Source organism: Stegodyphus dumicola, chromosome 4, assembly GCF_044657685.1.
Source record: "Stegodyphus dumicola isolate Sdum_Otavi_A_Nest chromosome 4, ASM4465768v1".
Classification (NCBI taxonomy): domain Eukaryota; kingdom Metazoa; phylum Arthropoda; class Arachnida; order Araneae; family Eresidae; genus Stegodyphus; species Stegodyphus dumicola.
Window position 1 is genome coordinate 74516782 of NC_140771.1, and position 16414 is coordinate 74533195.

The 16414-nt window shown below is 30.2% G+C and overlaps 1 protein-coding gene across 1 annotated transcript in view; it reads left to right on the plus strand.

The window, feature by feature from the left end:
- The window catches only part of Top1 (DNA topoisomerase 1), a 42668-nt gene extending 26684 nt beyond the window's left edge, over nucleotides 1-15984 (plus strand). The window contains exons 11-18 of the mRNA XM_085815094.1: nucleotides 1988-2132; nucleotides 2240-2383; nucleotides 3200-3451; nucleotides 5214-5328; nucleotides 5733-5860; nucleotides 9445-9536; nucleotides 9733-9882; nucleotides 13187-15984. Coding sequence (XP_085671220.1) covers nucleotides 1988-2132; nucleotides 2240-2383; nucleotides 3200-3451; nucleotides 5214-5328; nucleotides 5733-5860; nucleotides 9445-9536; nucleotides 9733-9882; nucleotides 13187-13289 — 1129 coding nt within the window. The 3' untranslated portion in view covers nucleotides 13290-15984. The remainder of the gene's footprint in view (nucleotides 1-1987; nucleotides 2133-2239; nucleotides 2384-3199; nucleotides 3452-5213; nucleotides 5329-5732; nucleotides 5861-9444; nucleotides 9537-9732; nucleotides 9883-13186) is intronic.
- The last annotated feature ends 430 nt before the right edge of the window (nucleotides 15985-16414 follow it).

The window sequence follows — 16414 nt, forward strand, 5'->3', positions numbered from 1 at the left end:
AAAGTATTTGCAAAAAGATAACTTGGTAGTTCTAAAAAATAATTTTTTTAAATTTAATTATTTTTAATTAGACTACCTTGAATAATCATTCAACTTATGCATTATTAACTTACTACAGTTATCCAAAAGAGACTGGGTTTAGATTCATTTAAAACATACAATGTTATTTTTAAAAAATGGCTGATTTTCAGAGGGAAAAAAATGCTTAAATCATTGGCACTTAGCCCTTTCACGTTATGAATGTAAAATTCCATATAGAAAAGTGTCTTTCATATTCGTTTACACATGAAACTTGCTGCCAGCTTTTAGTGTGTCTGATATAGGTTGGAAATATATTGCAAGGAAAAAAAATCAATATACAAAGTGAGAGAGTTTTTATTTATTTATTTATTGTTATTATTATTATTATCAAGAAAATACCATTTATTCATGGCATTTTGAGAAACTTTGAAATTTCAGGGCTAAACCTGTAATGCTGAGAGCATTTATGCAAATTCCAGTCTCTCACCTTTATGATTTTCAGTCTAACTTTTATTATTTTGGATTGTCTTAATGTACTGTAATAAAGATTCAGACAATGATTAATCAGTTAATAAATTACATTTAATTTTTTCTTTATATCTTTATACAGAACAGTACAAAACTTATCTTACTTAACGTTTTACAAAACTTAACTTCCATTAACTCTTAATTTTTTTGTCATAAAGTACTTTGGTTAATAAAAACTTATACAAAATGAAATTAGCCAAAGAACATAAAATTTAGAATATTTAATTCATATTTTATGTACTAAAAATAATTCAATAACCTGAAGTCATGTATTATATAATAAATTTAAGCCAATTTTGAGGTCTGCATGCAATTTGGAAACCTCTGTATTTCAGATTTCAAGGTTGGCAGCTGTAAAAGCTGTTTGATCAAGAAGAATTAAAATTTAACTTACTATCACTGCAGGGCTAACTGGCAGTGAGAGAAAAAAATATGCATATGCATTGTATTGATATATGCTATTTACCAATTACTATCTGTTGTACTGTGAGATTATAAAGAGTAGTTCATACTGTTTCCATTTCAACAATGTGTATATCAGAAACATATGATTACATTAAATTGATAATTACTTGCTTGATTACATTTAAATTGTTAATTCTAATTTATACTTTGACCTTAAAAGGGTATTCTGACTTAAGTGAGAGGAGAAAAATTTTGTTGGTAGGTCTTGCTATTTTCTTTTAAACTAAACAGCATGATTCTTGTTTTATTTTGCAACATATATGCTGCTCTTCAGTCTGTTATGATACATATGAAGTTAAGGGAAAGTGAATGCCCAAGTTATACAAAGCAAGTATTCAATGTCTGACCTGAAATTGTTATGTGACTTTATTAATATTTATTGCTATGGACAACATATCTTGTCTGCCAAAAATTTTCATCTATTGCTAGTGATGAGATATCTTGTCCTCTGCATCATATCTTTCAGTCTGCAAGTGAATAATTAAGCTAAAAATTTGGAAAGGCAAATCTATCACCAAACCAGATTATATTTTGGATTACAAGTACATTTGTGGTATCAACAGACAATTAACTCCTTTCATTATACTCGCCATTGTGCGAAAAATGATACTGAAAAATTCACACTAGTACACTAAAATTAGTAGGAGATACTCAAGAGACGTGGTTTTGCAAGGAAATCATTCTTATGTTGCTAACCCCAAAAAGGTACATTCGGCACACTCTTTTGACTAGTTTATTATGAGTAAAGTAAGTTTCTTCCAATTCACTTAGTCTTTATTACAAGGGATAGCCAGCAGTTGAATCATACCAGCAATGAATATGTTAAGAAATGTTTAAATTGGATGAAAATTTGGCAGATCCCTTTGTTGGCGAATAATAAATTCTAATTTTTTTAGAAAGTCATGCAACATGCTCTTATACTATGTTATTCGACTTTTCTACAAAGTATTTAATATGCATGTCAATTTTTCAGGGAAGCGAAAGTTCCGGAACCACCTCCAGGTCACAAATGGAAAGAAGTTCGTCATGATAATACGGTTTCATGGTTAGCCAGTTGGTCCGAAAATATTCTTGGGTCTACAAAGTACATCATGTTGAATCCAAGCTCAAAATTAAAAGTTAGTATGATGGGGAAAAAAAGAGCATATTTATGTAAGTTTTTTGCTTTTTGTGCTAGAAACATTAGAGAGATATGATTAAGGTTTATTTTGTTTTCTTTATGTAGGGAGAGAAAGATTGGCAGAAATATGAAACAGCTCGTAAATTGAAAGCTCATGCAGACAGAATAAGAGCAGAATATACAAGAGATTTTAAATCTAAAGAAATGAAAGTGAGACAGAGAGCTGTTGCACTGTATTTTATAGATAAAGTAAGTTTCTTTTAGGCAGTTTGTAAATTTCTGTTACTAATTCTGATTTAAGTTCTCAAATAACAAACATAGGTTTAAAAAAGGGGGGGGATTTTGGCTAATATTTAAAAAAAAAAAAAAAATTTTTAAATATTAGCCAAAATCCCCCCCCCTTTTTTTAAACCTATGTTTGTTATTTGAGAACTTAAATCAGAATTAAATTTTTTTTTTTTAAATATATATTTACATATAAAGGAAACAATTTGTAATGTTGTAGTTAAAAAATAAGTATTAATTTCCTTTTATGCATTGCAATTAAATAAAGTTTAAATTTTTAATTATATTTGCTTAAATAAGCAACGTGAGTAGTATGTAATGGGAAAACATATACAAAATAAACTGATTGAAATAATTTTTATAATCATTCAAATTATTGTCTTTAATGTAGAACTAAAATCTGCATAAATCTTTTCCACTGCATATCTGTGTAAACATGTAATAAGTAATGGATGTGCCTCAATAGAGGATGAATGGCAGAAATAGCAGAACAGGTATAGTTCATCTGGTTTCTATACGTATGATTAAATGCTTGTATGGGATTTTTATGATTAATCACACATCTAACTGGAATGCGAGTTGTTTCCTTTAACCTCCATGTGTTTTGCAGAATCAATCATACTTGCAAATAACAATTAAGCCATAATAATAATAAGTTTAAAGAAATTTTTGTGATAATGTTTGTTGGTTGGTTGTTTCTCTAAAACATAGTCAAAAATTTGCTGTAGATTTCTAATTTAAAAAAAAAAAAAAAAAAAAAAAAAACTTGTTTTTTTATAGCTTGCATTGAGAGCTGGAAATGAAAAAGATGAGGATACTGCCGACACAGTAGGTTGTTGTTCTTTACGAGTTGAGCACATTACTTTGGATGAAGAAAAAGATGGTCAAGAATATGTTGTCAGTTTTGACTTCTTAGGTAAAGATTCCATCAGATATGTAAATTCTGTTCCTGTTGAAAAGCGAGCTTTCAAAAATCTGAAGCTTTTCATGGAAAATAAACAGCCTGGTGATGACTTGTTTGATCGCTTGAATGTAAGTGGATAAAATGCATTTATATTTAATAACAAATGTATGTTTTTTGCAATTGTTAAATATTTTTGTATTAAAAATTTTCATTCTAAACATAAGTATTTTTACTGTAAACATGCGAGAAGTGTGTATTAAGAAAGTAACTCATAGATCAACTGTATATTATGTAAAATATTCAAAATCTTTTATAAATCCTATATTCATTAACTTATTATATTTGCTTACTTATTTATACCTTTTTTTTTTTTTTTTAAACTAATTTTACATCATGAAAATTGAGAGAGGAAAATTACATGGTGTTTAATGTTTCTGAGAGAGATTTAAATGAACATAGGACATTAAAAATAATATAAACTTTCATATTATTACTGTAATCTATATTTTCAAGTTTAATTTATTAATGTTAGTAGTATTTTTCTTTTTGTCTGCACATTTTGCATTATAAATTCGAAATTTCTAAATAATATTCTGAAAAGGCTTGGAAGAATATATGCAAATAAATATGTAGCATTGTACTAAGATGGCAAAGCAAATGTACTCAGAATTTTATAATTATATAAACGTATCACTGTAATAGACATCTTCTGTAGAACCTATTTGTTGTTTATTATGCTTGAATCTGTTAAAGTTAGATTATTATACATGCATTTTTAGTAGCTACTGGTCATGGAAGCTGTAAATGTATTTTACCCCGTTTAGTTTTTAATTCTTTGACACCTTAATTTCTTTTTGGGGGATAATTGGAGCTAGTTTAGCTCTAGCTTTGTATCATATCACTCTTTAAAACATTAAAGAAGTGTCCAATTCCAGCAAATAATATCAATATAATCATCCCAAGCTATTACTGCACTCTTAGTGTTAATAAATATATATGGTAATAAATGGTTTGATATCTTAACATTTTTGTCTTGTCATCTTAAAACGAAACAAATTTAATGCTAAATACATTATTTACTATTTAGAAATAAACATTAATACATATTTAAAATCATTCATCTCACTTAGATTGTTTTTAAAACTAATTTAATGATAAATACAATATATACAAGATAAAAATAAATATCAATACATATTTATCATCTTAATATTGTTCATCTCACTTTGATTTTGCTCCCTTGAACTAAACTGGTGAGAGTTTCATCATTTACACTCATGCAATAAACAATTAAATCGTATAACGTGTGAGAGAAAGTGTTAGGCTATAGAGTTAGATATGTAAAAACCCCACATTAAGAAAATGAGGTAGTACAAATTTAAGAGTTTTTGTATATGTGTCTTTTTTTTTTTTTTTTTTAAATGTTTGCTAAACAGTATAAGTTGGTGATGGTTGATTCATTTGTTTAAATCGAAATGCTTGGGAAAAAATATAAGTAATATAGAATGAAATATATAACTTACTGAGATATTAAGCATTTGTTGTTTTATAATTTTATCATGTTATCCAAACTGTTTTAATCACCATTTTTTGCTATTTCTAATTACAAAATATCATATGTGCTTTAGAAGTGTCTTGGGTTCACATACTCATTGAGAAGAATTTTAAATTTTACATCTAACTATATCTAATTATGGCAAATATGTTCTTAATTTTCAGTTGGTTCAAAGTTTCACTGAGTCACTTTTTAATTATTCTGTCTCTGAATATTTAAATAGCATTTAGATATTGTTGAATCATATGTTTGCATCCTTAAAATTCATATTAAATGCAGAGTTGTGCTGATGTATAAGCTTGATTTCTTGATTAATATATTTTTTGTTCTTGTAGACTGCAATTCTGAACAAATACCTGAATGATCTCATGGAAGGCTTGACTGCCAAAGTCTTCCGTACCTACAATGCATCTAAAACGTTGCAAGAGCAGTTGGATCTGTTGACTAAAGGTAGGTAGTTACTTATTTCAGGAAACAAGAGAAAATGGTTTCTATTAAAAATAAAACAACACTTTTAATTTAAATATTTTCCAGAATTAAGTATTGGTATATTTCAAAAACAAGTTTGTGCGGTTTAATCAGAATTTCTGTTAGATCATTGTTAGTTAATAAATTTGAATTTAGAACTTCAAATACTGTTACTGAAATTTTAAAATGTTTATATACTTTTTTAAAAAGTTATTCTACGACTTTTTGAATAGGTATTTAATGTATGTATTTGCATTTTTGTATTCTATAGCTTGTTAAATGGAAGGAAGAATTTTTTTTTAAATTTTATTTTGAAATCAGAAAGCACAAGTTTTTATATAATTTTTCTGATTTTCATGTATATACATTTTACAATTTTGTTGCAGAGGATATGTCATTACCGGAGAAACTGCTAGCATACAATCGAGCAAATAGAGCCGTAGCTATTCTTTGCAACCATCAACGGGCTGTTCCTAAAGGATTCTCCAAGAGCATGGAAAACCTCAAAGCTAAGGTGATACATTTATTTTAATTTGTGATTTGTTATTCATTTAATCAGTTTATAACTGTCTTACTATCTTCAGCACATCCATTTTATCTGAAAAGTATGTAATTTTAACCATTTTTGGAAAAGTACCCGAAATTCTTTTATAAATTTATGATAAGCATTTTTAGAGCTATTTTAAAGGTGTTTGTTTTTTAAATTAGTTACCTTAATCTAACTTTTACTTGAAGATAGTAATTGGTAATTTTTTTACAATAATAGCTATTTAATATGATCAGGTTGCTGCTGCTGTTGCTTATTCTCATTGTCTGCATATTTAACCTCCTGGTCTCTAAAATAGTCATGGTATCTGGCCTTGCCAAAGGTCTTGTTCACATATGATGATAACAAATTTATTCCAATTAAGTTTTAGTTAGAATGATTTTTAGGTTGACTTGGTGGGGGAGAGGGGGAATTCAAAGGTCTGGTACTATTCTGCTATAAAACAACTCTGTGTGACTTTTCTGAGTTGACAGATTCTTGCTTGCCACAAAGACAGTATATAACCTTCCTTGTCTTCTCTAGGATTTGAACTAGAACCTACTGACAGAACTACCAGCTTTGCTAATTATATTATTTCAGTGTAGTGATAAAATTCGCAACTGTGGGATTGATTCCAATAACTCGATCATTATGAGATAAAAGCTTCTGCGACCAACTTGACTGCTATTAGTATTGCATTTATATAATAATTATTAGTATTATATTTATACAATAGTAAGTGATTAATTATTAAAAAAAAAGCTTTTATAGTAGTCTGTTTTGTATTTTTTTAAAGATGTACAGATAAAAACTTTGTTTTAACTTGGTAGTTAATAATGTTACATTTATTCTGTAGTAAGTAAAGCATACTGTACTGTTATACTGTACCTGGGTGAAGCATTTATTATAGAGTTTTTTTTCTTTGAAATTAATTGTCCATATTAAAATGCATTTTAAAATTTAGCTGGTCACTGATATCATATCTAAAATAAAAAATCTTGCACCCTTCTACATTCTTCCATTGGTCAGAGGCTTCCTCATGATTACTTTGGGTTAGTTAAACCTGTATTTTTCACCGTGAGGGAGTGCAGATGTCGACTCTAATCTTTTCATTGCTCACTTCAGTGTCTCCTTCATTTGACATCCAGGCATAAAAATTATTCACATTGTTGGTAGGGGGATTTCTACATATTAAGATGATGAAAAGGCATTTTAGCTTCTTTAAGAAAGCTATTATGTATCTGTTATTTTTTGTTTTATAATGTGCATAAAGAAATTCAATTATCAAAATGACGCCCTTTGTGAAGGGCCATTTAACATTAAAATAATTGTCTTCTGTTCCTTTAATATTCTATGCCTTCCCTCTTTAATTGCAGTAAAGAAAGCACTGCTTGCAGCTTGCATAATGCTTTGAAGGACACTTTGCAAGTTGTGTCAGAAATCTACTGTCAGACTACTAGCAAAAAGCGAATAAGTTATTTATAATAGTCAATAGTATGTTTAGATTTAATCTAGAAAAAACCACCATTTTCTCAAATCCAATATTTTACTTTAAATGTTCTTTATATGCTGAAATAAATTTCACAAAATTTATAATCACTATGGGAGAACTGGAAAATTCAATTTCTTGATACCTTTCACTACTAGAATAAATCTAGCATAAGTGATGTCATAGGCAGGTCTTTGCAGAACATAGACATAAATATAGAAATTATATCCCTCTCTATATAGATGGATCAAAATCCCGAGATCACGTTGGTGCAGCCTTTGTGGTATAAAAAACAATTGGGGGGGGCTTCAATTACATCCAGCTTGTTCTGTTTTTGATCTGAGCTTACTGCAGTTTATCAGGCTTTAACGTTTCTGTCAAAACAACATTACAGGAATTTCATTATCTATATTGATTCCTTGGATGCCCTAAAATTATTAAAGAGCCTACGTATAATTCACATCCCATTATTACCAGAATTCTGAAGCTAAATCAGACTCTAAAATAGCTGGGATATCAGATTCTCTATTCCTGGATCTTTGGCCACACTGGCATAAAACAGAACAAACTAGCTTACATTACATTTAAAACTGCTACTACAATGTCTATATCCCAGATCCCACTCAGGGGTATCAGGGGTGATGATCAAATGTAAAAATTTCAATAAATGGCAGAGGCACTGGGATAGCTAAACAGACAATAAGCTTAAACCCACTATTAAATGCTGTCAGTCTGCGGCAAATAGAAAGGAACAAGGTACCTTAACCTGGTTGAGAATATGTCGTTGTCGACTGACTTGCAAGGGTCTGCTGAAATGCGAGAAGATTCCCCATCGCCCAGATTGTAATGCACATCTGACAGTCCACCATATTTTATTAGAATATCATAGTTATTTTAACTGAAAACATCATCACAAGTTTTTCCAGTTTTTAAGGTATGTTGACTTATTAATTGAATTATAAACTGTAATCTGTTTTTACCTAATCTAAAATACCTAGCGTATTGGGAAACTAAGTACCGTTTCATTCTAGCGCTGTCGTAGGCGTCCCGCGCATGCGCACTAGTCTTTCTTGTTCACTGACTTTCAATTGCCGCCGTTTTGGTTGCTCTATGTTGTGTTTTCAGTTTGCTGTGCACATTCAAAATGTTTAAGACAATTAGTTCTCCCGCTCACTGTGAAATTCGTGCCGTGATTAAATTTTTTAACGTGAGGAATGTTAAACCGGCCGAAATTTATCGTCAAGTGACAGAAGTTTACGGTGAATGCGCGATAAGTGATGGAATGGTGAGAAAGTGGGTAAGAATGTTTAATGCAGGTCGAACAAATGTCCACTCCGAGGCTCGGAGTGGTCGGCCTTCTGTTGTCACCGATGATTTGGTAAGGAAAATTGATGAAGCAATTCATGAGAGCAGACGCTTCACAATGACAACTCTTTCAGAGGCATTTCCACCGTCCGACTCTCACTTGTTCCTGCACATGAACCGCGAGCTTGATGGCAAGTGCTTTGGATCTGACGATGACATGAAAAATGCTGTGGAGTCGTGGTTATCGAAACTGGTGGGAAGTTTTTTTGACGATGGTATACAAAAACTGGTCACCCGCTATGACAAGTGTTCGATCATTGGCGGAAATTATGATGAAAAATAGTATAAGACATGTATTTTCATGTAAAAATAAAATTGGATTCGAAAAAATTGTTTTACTTTTTTTCTCTCCCAAAACGGTACTTAGTTTCCGAATACGCCTCATATAAAATAATAATCCACATTAAACTTTTCCTAGCATACTTTGTAATCACTGATTTTACCCTTTGTTTGAATCAAATAACCTTATAAAGGTTTTATGACAGAAATTATAGTAAATCAAATTATTAAATTTCTCAAATGCAATTAAAAAAATTTCTCCATTTAATTCATTGAATTATCTTGTTTTAATGCTTATGAATAATATCCTATTTAAAATGTATGTTAAAGAAAATTATTTAATATGTTTAAAAATATTTATTTTATATTTAGGGCACCTACTTCATTTTTGTCGATGAAATTTTATTTTTTAAAATACAATTTTTTGCTGTTTTTTTAGATTGATGATAAATTAAAGCAAATAAAAGAATTCAAAAAAGAATTAAAGGAAGTTAAGCAAGCAGCTAAGAATGGCAGTTCTAAGGACAAAGTGTAAGCATAGTTTTTTTATACATTTCCATTAAAGGAATGTGTTTTATTTATTTAGAAGAAGATAGCTGAAGGATTTGCCTTTATAAATTTGGAAGTGTTTTATAATAAAAGCATGCATAGTTGTTAAATTTAAATAGGGAAAAGTACATTTTAAAATTTTATAAATTAGAAACTTAATACTTATCATTATTTTCAGGCTGTATGATAAAAAGAAGAAAAGACTTGCACAACTGGAAGAACAGTTGAAAAAATTAGAAGTTCAAGTGACTGATAAAGAAGAAAACAAGCAGATAGCATTAGGAACATCCAAATTAAATTATTTGGACCCCAGAATTAGTGTTGCTTGGTGTGTGTGTGATTAATATTAGTGAAATATTCTAGGTTTTTCAAAGCCATGGGAATATACTTTTTTCTTCTCTAAGATTTTTTTAGTTACCTGTTCTTTTTTGATGATATAACTCTGCTAGGTTAAAATAAAGACTCAAAAGTTTTTTAAAAGCATAAAATTAATGCTAAATTAGATATAAATAAAGTATAAAATATAAATAGAGGGCACCCTGTACTTTTGGGATTCTATCAATGTTTTATTAAAATCTTATAAATACTGTAATTATTCTGATGAAATGTAAGCATTCTTCTGGAAAATAATAATAATAATAATAAAAAGTATACTTCTATGTTGACTTGCACTTCAGTCAGATCTGGATGGTAATTTTCTTCAGATATTAAAGGATTTATCTGATGAGGAAATATTTTAAATAATTTCTTGAAAGTATGTATAATACAGTCAAAAGTCGTTAATCCGGACTCGTCGGGACTTCGGCGATTCCGGATTATAGATCATCAGTTTAAATCTCGTAAGATGGCATACAGAAATTCTAAAATTAAAAATATGAAACCGTAATTTATGAAATAAAGAACAGTTATGATCTAAAGGGTATCAAAATTTACAAAAAAAAAAAAGCTTAATATTTATTTGTTTACTTTATTAAACATTTCTTTCAATGTAAGTTGCTTCGATTTATGTGATAATACTTTCTCTTTAATTCTACAGACATAATTTCTTGTTCAGTTACAAAGTTCCGCTGTTCAAGTCCCGTTAATTGCTGTGCCGAGAATACCGATTAACTTGTCAATCAAAATTTTTTCGTTTTCACTAACCTCTCTATCACATTCTTCATGTCTTCATCCATTTTTTGCAGCAATTCCACTTTTTGTTTGATGAACATTGAAACATACTTTCGTTTTGTACGATCCTTTGGGAGCTCCAGAATCGGAAATTCTATTTGACATAATCGAAAGTTCAAGTTTACTTTTATGGTATTGCTCTTACAGTCTGCAAAAAAAATAAGCCGGATCCAATTCGAAAATTAAGGAACAGCACAATCATCAACATTAACTGAAATCGATAATTAGATAATTTTAGCTTATGCCGTCCGTTATACATAAAACGCGCACGCGAAAACTTATTCTTCGCTTGCGCACACTCGTAAAAGGTCTTACACGCACGCGTAAACGCCTATGCGCATGTGTCAACGCAACGCATGCGCAGAAAGTTTTTAGCTTTGAGGTCCGGATTATAGATCATTCCGAATTATGGGTGTCCGAATTAACGACTTTTGACTGTAGTAATAATATATTATTATAATATAAAAACACTTCATCTATTATGCATATTAAGTAACCTTGTGGAGAAAGATTTTAAGGAAATGATTGAACATAAGGTATATCCTTCTTAGAATTAAGTCTAAAATCTTTAAATTGTGGATTGCCATGGTCTGGAATAGATCTAATTTTAGGTAACTAGGAACAATGTCCATAAAATAATTTTCTCTTTGTGATATTTAAAACAGTTAATTATCTTTCTTTTACTTTCAGCATAGGGACAATATGCTATGTATGTATGTATTCTTTCTTTCTAAGATGTGAAATCATCTTGCCCCCAACTATCATAAACCATATTCCTTGCAGCTCCTCTATAGGTTGAGCAGTCGGAATAAAAATTGGATATAATTTTTTTGATTTTATGTAGATTACAAAGCTGCAGTATAAAATAATTAAAGTTTTTTTATTTCTGTTACTGAAAGATATGAAGTGGTCTGCTTTCCTGGGTAAAGTTACATTGAAGTACAAATCTATTTTCATTTTCCATATAAAGTGTAACAACATTTATGTTTTTATTGTGTTTCCTTTTTTAATGATTGTAGAATTGCTGCAAAATAAGTATTTGTTGTGGTTTTTGTGAAGTGACAAATTTTGTAAAATACTATATATATATAACACATCGTTCAATAAGTCCAGGACTAAGAAAATATCCATTTCACAAAATTCACGTTTATTCATCAACATAATCACTACCAAAAATGAGCTATGCAAACATTCCAATGCTGTTCTAACTTTTCAATACCATGCTTGCAAAGCAATTTGTCCTTGTCCGCAAAATAACCTTCAGTAGCAGTGATGACTTCTTCATTCGAGCCAAAGTCCACCCCCGGGCATCTTTTTCAGATCAGCTAACAGCCAGTAGTCGCTGGAGAGTATGATGTGTGGGGAAGCAAAGTGAAGCCCAACTTGTTCAGTGTAACCAGTGTTTGCATTGACTTGTAGCACAGGTCATTGTCTTGAAGGAAGATGAATTTTTTTCCCCTCAATTTCGTCCTTCAGACACACTGTAATAGGCACTGTTGATAGATTTTCCTTATTCAAAGTAGTCCATGTAAATTATACCTCACGCATCCGAAAATGCTGATACTATAATTTTACCAGCTGACTGTTGTGTTTTTGGACGCTTCGGACGGCTTTCACCTGCTGAATGCCGTTTCGACTCCGGGTGAAATAATGGATCCATGTTTTGTCCATTATCGCTTACTGACACAAGAAATCCTGTTTATTGCAAGTAAACAGTGACAAACAGCTCTGTGAATCATCGACTCATTGTTGCTTTTGTTCCATTGTGAGCACACACAGCACCCATTTGGGAAACACTTTTTTCATGCCCAACTTTTCATGTAAAATTGAACATGCTCGTCCAGTTGATATGTTTACCATCTCAGTAAGCTCACGAACTTTCATTTTGTGGCCATTGATCACGATTTTCAACACTTATTTCACATTTTCCGGAGTGACTGTTTTATTTGGCCTATCCGAGCGTGCCGCATCATTTGTATCTGTGCAACTGTGCTTGGAATCAGCATATCAACAGCAAATGGTTGTTTTCGATGGAGCAGAGTCTGGATAACAATTTTCAAGCTATTGCTGAGCTTGGACGGTATTTTTGCCCATTAAATAGCAATGTTCGATCAACACTTGAAATTCGTATTTCTCCATTTTGTCCACAAATGCACAGGTCCGAATGCCATGAAGATCAGACCCATGACATTTGAAGGTTAGTTCTTTCAAACAACGAAGTTAACTTCACAATACTACGCCATCTGTCGGTTAGCCTGGGACTTATTGAATGATGTGTTACATTTGGGTATCATCCATACTTGCAAGATATTTCTCTAAATCTTTGTTTTTTCACATGTTCTCAGATTGGTTTTTATTTATATAGTATGGTCATATATTATGTATGCAAATAAAATGAATTCATAATTGTGTTAATGTTTTTTTTTTTTTTTTTTTTTTTTTTTTTTTCCAATTTTATACAGGTGCAAGAAATGGGGTGTTCCTATCGAAAAAATATATAACCGCACACAAAGAGATAAATTCAGGTGGGCAATTGAAATGGCCGGACCCGATTATAAGTTTTGATGTCGACTGGTCAGCCTCATGCATTACCGTAACAGGGGCTGACATCATGTTAGCTGAATATGAAGAAAAAGTGTCTTGCCTTCATCTCTATGTACAATTAAATCATGTGTGTAGCCATCTAGAAACTTTAGAAAAGGGACACTTGACGGGCATCATTCCACGTCTGCAGCCTAGCTGCCAGTGTATAATATCAGCCATCTTTTTTGTGTAATCCAAAGGAGGATTGGGCCCTTAGTGGTCTTTGTGTAACTTTCTCTTTTGTACTGAGGAATCTTGGACGTAGCTGATTGTACCAAATGCATCCCTATGCTGCTTATGTTTAATGGGAATATTTATTTATTATGTGGAATTATTCCAAATTTGTGTTTTGTTGGCTTAGGTTTGTCTGTGCATTATATATATATATATATAGTATATGTATTTATTTAGTCAAATCGTAGTGACATGAACTGTAGGCATACAGTCAATGATCGAAAGTCATTTTTACATTCAGATCCATAAATTGGACTTAGCTTGGCTAATGATTCATAAGCAACTTGATGTATTTCAGACTTGGAGATTAACACCATGACTAATTGCTTGTGAAGCACAGGCCCTTGGTAGACTGGCATAAATTTTGTGACTTTTTCCAATATGTATCAATATAACATTTTTGTTAGCACCTAAATTGCATCCTCTTTTTTAATGCATTTTAGCCATATTAATGGGATAAATGTTAGTATCACATCATTTGGGAATCATGAAAAAATCATTTTTGTCATTCTTTATTTTACTTTCATGGATTGTTAAAATTTTATTGCATATTACGACCTTATCACTTTGCAATGAAGTTGAATCTGATGTTTGCTTGTGGAGTGTGTAAATTGCCTTATATTTATTACTCTTTTTACCAAGAGAATATCTGTATGTGAATTTTGTTTATATATATTACATATTTAAACCGTTGTGATGTTTTATACCATTTTAGTTTTTCTCATGAAATTCAGATCTTTATGACAATGAAGAATAATTTATTTAAGTAATGAGTTAAAAGGAATATTTACTTGCATAGTAATCTCCATTCCATATAAGACTATTAAATTTATTTGTGTGAATCTAAGTACATGTATTACAGATGATATTAATCAAGCATTAAAAGTACTTAATTTTAGATGTCAAGGAGTCATAAATCTAAATTCTACATACTAAAATCTAAAACTTTTACCATCAGTTTAACCTTTTCTTAGGAGCTGGGACATATGTCCCATGTGTTTACTATATTAAATTGATTATTATTGGTTTTTTTTTTTTTTTGTTTTTTTTTTTTTTTTTGTTGATTGAATAGTAGACTGAATGGCTTTAGAACATAAAAAAATTAGTCTCTATAGCCAATGTGAAAACAACAGTGATAGTTTTGAAAAGAGGCATTATTGAAGACTGTATCATTTAGTGTTAAGAGGAAAATTTTTAAACTAGAAAAAAAGCATTAAAAATCATAAATACTTCCTGAAAATGCTAGGTAATTTGTTGTTTGCCTTAAGGTTTACAAATTTAGTGGACAGTCATTAAAACCAAAATTAATTATGTATAATTTTAAAATTAAGAATCTTGAATGTTATTTTTATTAACCCAGTGCATGTTTCTGTTATTTTTTAATTAATTTTAAAAACAAAAATATTATCCCCCTCATAGCATTTCCTTTTTTATATTATTTATTTAATAAGTAGGTTTTGTATTCTCGATTAGAAATGATTGTACATACCATGTGTGTATTAGATATATGAATATTTTATAGCATTTTTACATTTTTGTAAAATTGGAAATTGCAGTTAAAATATTGATTACTATGTAAGTAAATATGCTTAAGTTATTCAAGCATATTAAATCCATTAACTATGCACATTAATTTTATCTCGATTGTCTTGTGCATTTTAATACTAGTTATAAAACTGCTTGTGCATTTTAATACTAGTTAGGTGATTTTAAATATAACAGCTGTTTTGAGGTTACGAAAATTTGAAACTATCATTAGTGATGTGTTGCATAATTGGTAAAAGGGGTCCAGGACTCTTGCATTTATATGAATTTTGAAATAAATTCTGATTTTTTGCTATCTAAGTAATAGAAAATAAGAGTATATATATTATTATAGTCTTTGTTTAAAGAATGTTCATTAAATTGCAATGAAGTAGAATTTTTATAAGTTTTTACCTTTTCTCTTGTGATTAGCGGCATTACTAATGATTCATAAATTAACAATAATTTGAAAAGCAAGCTATTTTCAGTATTATTTTTAAATTTATAGCTACTTTACTGATGACATCCTTTTGGCATTTTCACTTACTGTGAAAAATTTTTAAAAAACCACGGTTCTGTTATGTATATTTCTGTGCAAAATGAAACAATATGAATTATGTAAGCTGTTACTTTATTACACAAACTGATATATTATAAAAAAATATTTGCTTTATGAGGATAAACTTTTCAATATCAAATCATGTGCAAAATTTTAAATTGAATATCTGGTTAAAAATTTGTCCTCAAAAGAAATCTGTATATTGCAACAAATCAGTCAAGAGCAAGATGTTCTGCACCAATCTGTAGGTATTATTTCGATCGGTTTTTATTTATTTATTTTTTTTTAAAGGAATATGAATGTGGTAGCTGACTGCTGTAATGAAATTGTACAATAAAAATATCAACACTTTTAACCATTTTTTATTTCTATGAATTTTTTCACCATAATCATATATATCATGTATGTAATCTTTCCACCATGACTTGGCGCATGCATACATCACATCTGACAATTCCAGTTACTTTAGGTAAACCAGAACTAACAGTGTAAGCTCTTCTATAATGGAATTTGGGTTTGCATATTTGCAACCTTGTATGAACTCTCTGACTGTATTCAAAATAACATATCTGTTCTACAAGGGGTAGGGTCCTTGACCCAGGCACCCTTGTGCTACACAGTTTCCCCAATGCGTCTATAGTGAAGTGAACTCCCCTTTTTAACTGGTGTGGTGAAGTTCTTTTTCATGGTGGACAAACAACAAATTTATAACAATTAGAAAATGCAGCCTTGTTTGCCGACTTCACTATTTCTTCAAAATTTCAGTTGCATTGAAATGCATCATAATTTA